Raw genomic sequence first — 10,213 nt, 5'->3', positions numbered from 1 at the left:
AACGTACGAAATGCTTAGGCCCACATACATACATACATACATACGAGTCTTGATACGTATGCAGAAAAGCCCATCAGACACCACCACCGCTATCGTGTGATTCACTCCACTCGGAACAAGCGTACGTGAGTTCACCGGCGCTCCGCACGCCAAGCACATGCTGCAAAATTACGCTGAGCGTCCGGTGTGCTCTTCGTGAAATCCATTGCGCGCTCACTTGCGAGTATGCCATTCAAGGTTTCGGTATCGCTTTGGTTTTCGGCGAGTGTGTATAAAAGCGCTTGCACGCCGCTTTGGAGCAACATTCGTTCAGCAACGAGCAACCAACAACAAGTCAAAAGCTTGAAAGCGAAAACCAAAATAAACTGAAAACCAATTTTTAACGGTCACAAAGTGAAAAAGTTTAAAAAAAAATTTCTATATTAAATTGAAAATCTGTGTTTGTGAAATATAATAATCAAAACTTACAACAATGAGCAATATTGTGAAGCAGAGTTGCCGCTTATGCCAGACAGCGGGCAAGCAAATCAATTTCTTTCCCAATCCCTGGAAGACAGCCGCTCCAGCCTTCTCCACATCGTGCACATGCAATCAGACAAATGCCGCTCATAAACCGGAAAGCCCTGCTATGGTATTTTCAAGAAAATTTCTTTCGAAAGTCTCTTTGAAAAAAATTACGGGACGGCCCGTGCCACAAGAGGACCCCTGGAAACCATGGCCAAATAGCGTGAACCCACACACAGGTGAAATTGGCGGTCCAGCTGGGCCCGAACCAACACGTTACGGCGATTGGGAACGCAGAGGTCGCGTCTCAGATTTCTAGTCCAAAGCATACTGTTTTCTATCTAGCATTTAAGCATTTGTAAGATACAAAATATTACCCAGATATTTACGCGCATATTGTGTTGAAGCAATATTTAGTTAGTAAACAATTTAGACTGAATAAGTGTGTTAATTTATATTTTAATAAATTACCAAAATATTTTATGTAAAAAGAATCAAAACAAAAATTGCGTCTTATTTAAAGCAAATTGGTTTCAAGCCGAAGTGTTTCTCGCCACTCTTGCTGAAGTAACGTTATTCGTGGTTTCTGGTTTGTCAAAATGTGTGCTCAAATGAGTATTTTGAAGTGAAGTTGGTTCAATCTGTCTACATACATACATACTATGTACAAGGGTGAGAACTGCGTTGCCGACGAACAGTTGCTTTAAATTTCTAATTCAAATTCTGCTCAATAATACAAATTGTTGATTTACAATATTAAAAAAACCAAAATATTAATGAAGGATATACCATATATGTAAATATGTGTGAATCATAGCTTATAATGATTCAAACAACAGTCAAAAATAATTCACTTGCTCAAAAAAGTCCTCATTCTCACCTCTCCTTGTTTCGTTTATTATATACTATAAATTATTAGTACTATATACATTTTAATTTATATAAATTTGTGCTGCTATTATGATTAATACTCAATTAAAATAAATTATAGACGTCCTTGAGCTATCGTCATTTTATATAATATATTAATTTATTACTTTTTAAATAAACAACTGCTTTATTGAGCAAAAGGCCAGCTTCAGTGACTCTGTATTATTGATATCTTTTCCCACGGACTTATTATACCCTAAACAGGGTATATTAAGTTTACCACGAAGTTTGTAACACCTAGACGGAAACATAAAATATATATACATGCGTGTATAGATGTATAATTGATCAGCGTGACGAACTGAGTCGGTTAAGTCATGTCCGTCTGCCTGTCTGTTTATACACGAACTAGTCCCTCAGTGTTTGAGATACCGTACACACGTGAGATGTGCACACGTCCTTTTCTCTCCTAGAATCTGCTCATTTGTCGGAACTGCCGATATCGGACCACTATACGATATACATAGCTCCATACAAGCTGAACAATCCAAATCAAGTTCTTGTCTGGAAAACTTATTTTATTTGTAAAGATATTTTTATGAAATTTGGCATAAAATATTGCCTAAGCGAACGTTACAATCTCCGAACATATTCTTCAGAGCGAATGCTATATAAATTGACCTGCCATATCGAGATAGTGATCTTAACATGAGGTATATTTTCTTACTAATTAAGCTTAATTCGACTTGAAGGATGTTATATCAAACAACGTGTCCTTAAAGAACTAGCAAAACGCGTTCTCTTAGATGCAAACCGTTAGTTGGTTACTTTTTCAGATTTAGTAATACTTACATATAAGTACATACATTGGTGATAAAAGAAATAAACAGGCTAAAACCTTTCATTAAAGTAAGAAAAGAAGCCTCTTAAAATTTGAGTTCTCAATATTAATATTAAGAGGTATCGTTTTCATTATAAATGAGATGGGAAATATTTTATTTTTTATTTATTTTTATTTTATTAGTTAAAAAAAAGTTATATCGCTGTTTCGCTAAAAAAAAATTGAGTGTGTAGGCAAACGTTTTGCTATTGCCATGATTCTGCATTCTACGCCGTTGTAACGGGTATTCTCGTCAAATACACATGTGTTTATGCGTACATTTATCAGAGATTATACAATCTAGATTTACATTTATTACGTTTTTTAAAATCGAACAACCTGGATCATTTGCCTCGGAATAAGTGTATAGTTAGCTTCAAAAAATAAGTAGCTCTTGTAGTATTGTTATCGTTGTGGTATGATGCAAAATTCTCCTTGAAAACTAGAAAATTACTTTTAAAAAAATGTATGACAAAAACAAGTAAGGAAGGGCTAAGTTCGGATGTAACCGAACATTTTATACTCCGGCAAAGTCAAATGGTATACTCGTTTGAGATTTCTTTGTGGATTGGCTGATATTTTCGGTAGAAGGTCAACTATAGGCACAGGGGTCCACATATTTAGTACTTAGGGGCTTGAACAGATGGAATTGAAAATGGTGTTATATGGGAAATAGGCGTGGTTGTAGTCCGATTTCGCCCATTTTCGCACTATGACATAGAAATATGAAAAGAACGTTATGCACCAAATTTGGTTAAAATCGGTTGAGCAGATCTCAAGATATGGGTTTTCACCTAAAAGTGGGCTGCGCCACGCCCACTGTCTAATTTTGAACGCGGTTCCTATAAAGTCATCTCATACCATCCCAGAGATAAAATTTAATGACTCTGGCGTGTTTAGTGCTTGATTTATTGCGCTTTTAGAAGTTTTTAACAGTACCGTTATATGGGGAGTGGGCGGAGTTGCCACCCGATTTCAACTATTTTCACACCGTCAATAGAGGTTCTAAAAAAACTTGCTTCCACTGAATTTTGTTATTATAACATTAGCGGTTTAGGAGATATGCACATTAAACCTATTAGAGGCGGGACCACGCCTACTTTTTAAAAACAATTTTAACAGCAGCCAACCGTCTCACGGTACCCAGAAACATGTCTACCAAGTTTCATAAAGATATCTCAATTTTTACTCAAGTTACAGCTTGCACGGACGGACAGACGGACGGACGGACAGACAGTCACCCGGATTTCAACTCGTCTCTTCATCCTGATCATTTATATATATATAACCCTATATCTAACTCGATTAGTTTTAGGTGATACAAACAACCGTTAGGTGAACAAAACTATTATACTCTGTAGCAACAGGTTGCGAAAGTATAATATTAAATATTTTTTTGAGTAAGTTTGTAGGTACTGTAGAAAAAATTCGTTTCCAATTGAAATAAATTATTTATGTATATTTTTTTACTAATTCCTATCCGTAATTATTGATTCATAGTATTTAAAGAATATTATCGACTAAAGTGGTTAAAGTCCATTAAAACTAACTGGTTTTCTAAGTAAATTCAAAATCTAAGTCTAAAAAATAACAAACAAATTCTGAAATATCGTGTTCAAATACAAATACGTGTTTATTAAGTAGACCGTTGAATATGCGCATGTTATGATTGTTGTTGCAATCACTCTTCACGTGTTTATTAAAATTGTGAGTAAATTCAATCTTGAACGAAAATCCAGAAAGATCAAAACAAGTAAATATTTACGAACAAACATATAATAAATTAAAACACAAATATGACAAAATTTAGCAGGGAAAGCAAGTTTGCGGAAAAACAAGTTTCAAAATTTTACAAATCAACAATTTATGTATTTACGAATTTTTATTATGCGTACGCATTCACATAAACAAATGGATCCCCAATGACCAATATTCATTTATATTGTGTTGCGAGAACGCCGGACTACGTGCGTTAAAGGACGTATTATCAGTTCAGTTGTTTTTTAAATATTCATATATATGTACATATATATATATATGATATATATATATATATTTATATATAAATTTATATTTCCATGACCCTTTCATGAACGCCTGAACAAAGAAATAAATATAAAATCAACAAACACCCACCAGAGTACATTCGTTTAATATAAAATATGTTCTCTTCAAACAATTCTATTCTCTATCTTGCGTGTGCTCTCTCTGTGGGCAAAAACCGGTCGCTAAAAGCTTTTGGTGAATTTATTAAATCATACATTCAGAACAGTAAACAAAACGTGTTCTCACCACATTTTTCAACAAAATTTTCACCAAATGTCGAAATGTCATACGAAAGAGAGAAGCCAAAAAGTCAAGTAGAATCAGCTGACAACCAGCTTGTCAATTGTCATTATACAATTTCTATTGTGAAATAAATTTGTTTTTATACAAAACTCATTCCTACTAAAATATTTGAAATAATGAGTAATTTGTTGAATATTACCAAGCAAACTTGTCGTTTGTGCGAGTCGACTTTAAAACAAGCATCGGCAAATGTTTTGCAAACCAATATTGCTGCTATATCCACGACAGCGTGTGTTTGCGGTGATACCAAGCAGCCAAAGGAAAAGAGTGCACGCGTTGTGGAGTTTGAAAAGAAATTGCGTGCTAAGACACCAATTGGCAAACTAGATGAGTTTTCACAACATCCATTCCAAGAGAAAGAACCTCTAAAACCGTGGCCAAATGCAACCAACCCACATACTGGAGAAATTGGCGGACCTGCTGGACCAGAGCCAACACGATACGGTGATTGGGAGCGTAAAGGACGTGTTACGGATTTTTGAATGGACTTAAAGGATTTTTACTTTGTGTTTGATCTTACTGTTATTATTTGTCACGAATCCTAATAATTAATGGAATTATTACTATTAAATATTATTCCAAAATTCTAGTTGTTGTAGAGATTATATATGTATTATATATTAATAGTGTCATAAATTACATCATCTTAATCAGATAATACATATAGTCACAATAGGTTTTTAAGAAAATATGTTTTGCGATAAACTTGGTGGATCGTGGTCCTATTTCTATTTTCTATTGCACCGAGACGTTATGCTCGTCCTCAAGACAGACCGATTTACGTAACCAGTACCGACACAAATATACAAATATCCGCCAAAGACTGATATATAACTCCCCTAATCGGTGCTTTTTCACAACTAATTTTTGGCGACTCGCACAGTATTCATGTATCGGTCATACAGACATGGACACCTAACACAAAAGGGAAGATAAAATTGGTCAAAGAGCTATTTAAGAGTCAACAAATCCATATGCATAAACTAGATTCTATTTACTAGAAAGATTGTTCTGGATTATATCGTTGCCTTTGGTAATATTCTATGTCAAATTTCGTGAATATATCTTGTCAAAAAAAAAAAAATTCTATACAAGAACTTGATTTTGATCGATCAGTTTGCTTAGCAGCTATATGCTATTGTGATCTTATATCCGCCGTTCTGACATGGCATCGACTCAGCTCGTCACGCAGGTCAGTTATATATATATATATATTTTCACCCAAGTTTTCTTCTGGGTGTTACAAACTATAATAATTGAATCATTCCCACCAGAGATAAAATTCCCACTGACCAAAGAGTATTAAGTAATTCTCAGACCAAATAGCAGCTCGAATGTTTACGAATAAAAATAATCAAAATAAAACAAGTTAGTTTGCAATTTTCTTGCCTCCCACGATAACAGCTGATTTCACCTATTTCTTTCTATTCAAATTTCTTCCGAGAGTCACAGCTGATTTTAGTTTAGTGGCTTTAAAATTTTAGTTCAATTTGTTAAATTTTTTAAATTTATTTTTCTTATATAATTTGAATTTGTGTTTTGTCTAAAATCATGTTTTATTTCCCATAATAATAACCGAACGGCATGTCGGAATATGGCCAGGAAAATCGGATCTTTGTATCCGATGATGCTGAGGATTTGGACCGAATTGAAGTGATTACTACATCGACGACGTCATCGCACAGCGAACTACTTACGCAACTAGAAGGCAGTCAAAATTTGCTTACCACCAGTTGTAATGAACAGCAGTTCAGGATTGTTATAGGTGCTGCGACCGCAGATGATGCGAAAAGCAAACAAAGCGATTGTGGCGGCAGTCGCGATGGTGCTGATGAGCAATGTGGCGATGAGTCCATAGAGTTGATTAGTAATTTTGGCACGCTCCAATATAGACGAGCAACTTCGCCATTGGCGGCGTTAGCTAGTAGTTTCAATCGTGGAGCGACTCCTACGAATATGGTTAGTTGTGCAAATTTATAAAAATTGTTATTGATATAAAATTAATTCCACTTTTTCGTTTTAGATGCGTCGCTGGTCACAAACTTTGGCACGTTTCGATCGAGATAAGCACGGCATACGTGAGAAAACAATTTATCGCATGCCATCGCGTAGGTATTTGCAGGCGGATGGAAAACTGCTCTCGAATAGTCGAGTTGATGCTGAAAATGATATTGAATTGTTGGCAAAGGAAATCGAGCAACATGACGGACTCATGCAAGATACAGCGCTCAGCCATGAACATAGACTGTAAGAAAAAGTTAAACGTAGTTTTTGTACATTTTTGTTTAGTACATAACATTTTAGTGAAACGCTCCGTGCCCTGCCGCAACCACTTGCCACTAAGCGTCTACTTAAACGAAAGTTAGCCATCAGCATTGAACAGCATTCAACGGAGGAGTCGCACTGCAGCTGGTGTCATAAATTAACAAATGCTTTCATACGTTTTCTCTTAAGAAGTTGGAAACTCGTAGGTGTTATAAGCCATAGTTTGGAAATATGGTATGATGAGGTTAAAACCATCGAAGGACATTTCGGCTGCAATGTCAGTTCATACTTTAAATTTCTACGCTGGCTCTTGATGTTGAATGTATTCGTGTTGTTTTGCATTATCTGTTTTGTCATATTTCCACAATTACTCTACAATACCATAGCAAACGAAATGTATCTCAACGAAACAGTATTAGCTGATAAATACGCGGGAAATTCTAGTGAGACTGCTAGTGGACTAATCATGCATCTTTTTACTGGAGAGGTAAATATTTTATGTGAAAAGTTTGTTTATCTCGCAACCCATAACAACTCTTTTCATTTTAGGGTTATATGCAAAATTCATTAATCTTCTATAGCGGCTATAGCAATGCAACATTTCGTCTACATCCAGCGCTTAATCAATATAGCCTGCCACATGCTTATTTCATGACAATGCTGGTGCTGTATTTGCTGAATTTTATAGTGATTTCCACGAAGTGCGTATTTCAAAGAATTGTGTGCAAATATTTTATATAATTTATGTACTGTGAACTTCTCTACCAATAGAATGGCGCGCGTGTATCGCATAAGCTTCATTCAAGCCGCCGGCGGTGGCAGGGCCATACTCGTGGCCAAAACATTCTGCGCTTGGGATTTTGGCATATCAAATCGGAAGGCGGCTGAACTGAAACAAATTGCGATTTTTGCCGAATTCAAAGCGGTACTTAATGAGCGGGCTGTGCCCAAAAGAAAGCCAACCGTTTGGTGGCGTATTTGGATTTTTTGTTCGCGCGCCATTGCCCATGTGCTAGTGGCTACCATAATAGGCGGTGCTGGTGTGGGCGTGTGGATTTTGTTGAAAGTAAGTTGTGTGAGGTGATAATTGTTGTAATTTGTTGTAATTTATTGTATTTATATGCGTTACCAGGAACTTGACTCAACTGATGACGTGTCTGGCTGGCGAACTCTTTCAACTGCTGGTATTCTAAATCTCACAATGCTGCTTATGCAATCTGTCTTATCATGGATTTCGCGGTAAGGCGATTTGTATACATATTTTATATGGCTTCTTTATATAAGCTTATGTATTTACATTTAGAATGGAAGATTATCGTTCGCCGCGCCGCACGCTACATATAGCATTATTGCGAAATTTTTTGTTGGAGGCTGTTATTATAAGCGTATTGGTTTACTTTCTGCTTACAAAGTCATACAGTCAGGTGAATTGCTTGCTATTTTTAATATCTGCATAATTTATTTATGTTTCCCAATATTTTCAGTGTTGGGAGACTCATATAGGACAAGAATTGTACCGTTTCATAATAACCGATTCCTTCATCTGTTTAATTGTCATACCTTTCTGCTGTGCCACTCGCACACTTTTGTCAAGGTAAGTGCCTGGCGCTGCTATATGTTACAAATACAATTTTTTTTTTTGAAAATTTCAGCTTGTACTGGCCTTGGCTCGGTCGTCCCGACTTTGATATTTCACAAAAAAGTTTGGGTCTCGTTTACAATCAAACTTTACTATGGCTAGGTTTACTCTTCTCACCACTGCTTGTCGCAATTATCGTCTGTAAATTGTTCCTAAAGTTTTATATAAACAAAGCGCTTTTGCTGCATCTGTATAAACCTTCGTGTCACATTTGGCGTTCGGCCCAAACGCAAACGCTTTATCTAGTCTTCACTTTTGTATCAATACTGGGGGTCATCCTGACACTGGGTTACATAATGACACAGTACGTACATAATTACTTGCTTATGAGTTCATATTTGTAGTCTTGATCTCTTTTCATTTAGACTGCCAATGAGCGCCCAATGTGGTCCGTTTCGTGATTCTGGTTATATGTTTCAAATATTTATCGACGGTGTGCTGAAGTTACGGGAAAATCAGACACTTTGGCGCATACTTACACTACTTGTACGTCCAGCTGCCGTAGGCATAATGTTGGTCACACTAAGCGCCCTCGTTTACTATTTGCGTGCCAAATCACGTGCGCGTCGCCTTATGGTTAAGTTGCTTAAAGAAATGATCTATCTGGAGGCGAAAGACAAGGAGTTCTTATTAAATCGTATTATAAGTGTGTCGAAAAGTCGTGATTGGTCGCTTGCGGATGCAAAATCACTGAGAAGAAGACGTCAGCGTACTCCACAAACGCCACAAACTGAAATGTTTGTACAAAACGAAATCAATTCGAATATTTCTGCGCGTAGTGATGGTTTTATATTGCGCAGTCGTGATATTTAGCGTGCTAGTTTTTGTTGCGGCAACTTTCCTAAAGATTTGGCGCCCTTAAACCGACCTGCACCAGTCGGGTCTACGAATGTGAAACGAACTCGTATTTTTACGATCTACTCTTTAGCAATCGTCAAAATTATTTCACAAATGTTTTCTGCAGCTTCAACAACAACAACAAAAACCCTGCAAAAAACTGGCCTGTTTTCAGAACAAACGTTCGTTCTTGACTATAGTAGTTACTTAAGTTCATATATTATGCTATCGTTTACATATTTTGTAGTTATTTACTGATTTGTATCGAACAAATATTGAATTGTCTGATTTTATTTATATATTTTATTATAAGTATAATTTTTATCATATTTTTATTTATAATTATATACTTATAGATTTATTTAGATACAAAAGATACAAAAACTTGTATAGTTTTGAAAGTAATATGCTGCATTGACCGACCATATAATTTTGAATTATTTCGAATCTAAAGTGGTTCGAAACTGACTGTCGTCGGAAACAAAGTATTAGCTAAAAATATATTGACATCTTAAATATGCATATATATATATATAGATCTTATATTTTAAATATACACAATATATTCTTATATATACATATACATATCTTTTCAATTAAATATTAAAAGCCTAGTTTTATATAAAATAATATTGATTATTTTATATTGAAAAGCAATTGATTTACTTTTAATATAGACTTATAACTAGCTATGAAGAGGGATGTCATATATGTAAATATGAAGTTAGTTGAAAATAATACGAAAGATTGGCCCTTAAAAGGTCGACTCCAAAAACTACCGGGAATTATAGCGAACTCATCAAAACTGGAATTCATTTCTCAAAACCAAAAAAAATTTGATTCTGGGTTAAAATTGTTATGTAATTTTC

At 35.5% G+C, this 10,213-nt stretch overlaps 3 protein-coding genes across 3 annotated transcripts; all 3 read left to right on the top strand.

The window, feature by feature from the left end:
• Nucleotides 1-472: 472 nt before the first annotated feature.
• Nucleotides 473-823, top strand: LOC106625944 (succinate dehydrogenase assembly factor 4, mitochondrial). Its single transcript, XM_070110301.1, has one exon. It carries the CDS (start codon nucleotides 473-475, stop codon nucleotides 821-823), a length of 351 nt encoding a protein of 116 aa, XP_069966402.1.
• Nucleotides 824-4,719: 3,896 nt separating this feature from the next.
• Nucleotides 4,720-5,085, top strand: LOC118683920 (succinate dehydrogenase assembly factor 4, mitochondrial-like). Its single transcript, XM_070110300.1, has one exon. It carries the CDS (start codon nucleotides 4,720-4,722, stop codon nucleotides 5,083-5,085), a length of 366 nt encoding a protein of 121 aa, XP_069966401.1.
• A 796-nt stretch (nucleotides 5,086-5,881) lies between these two features.
• LOC106624963 (transmembrane channel-like protein 7) lies at nucleotides 5,882-9,923 on the top strand. Its single transcript, XM_036378469.2, has 10 exons — nucleotides 5,882-6,562; nucleotides 6,627-6,850; nucleotides 6,908-7,355; nucleotides 7,418-7,569; nucleotides 7,640-7,934; nucleotides 8,001-8,107; nucleotides 8,172-8,292; nucleotides 8,353-8,462; nucleotides 8,521-8,811; nucleotides 8,873-9,923. The coding sequence occupies exons 1-10, from the start codon at nucleotides 6,188-6,190 to the stop codon at nucleotides 9,318-9,320; spliced, it is 2,571 nt and encodes an 856-aa protein (XP_036234362.2). The 5' UTR covers nucleotides 5,882-6,187; the 3' UTR covers nucleotides 9,321-9,923.
• The last annotated feature ends 290 nt before the right edge of the window (nucleotides 9,924-10,213 follow it).

This window comes from Bactrocera oleae, chromosome 5 (genome assembly GCF_042242935.1).
Source record: "Bactrocera oleae isolate idBacOlea1 chromosome 5, idBacOlea1, whole genome shotgun sequence".
Lineage (NCBI taxonomy): Eukaryota > Metazoa > Arthropoda > Insecta > Diptera > Tephritidae > Bactrocera > Bactrocera oleae.
Note: the sequence above shows the minus strand (reverse complement) of the source record. Positions and strands in the feature narration are given on the sequence as shown.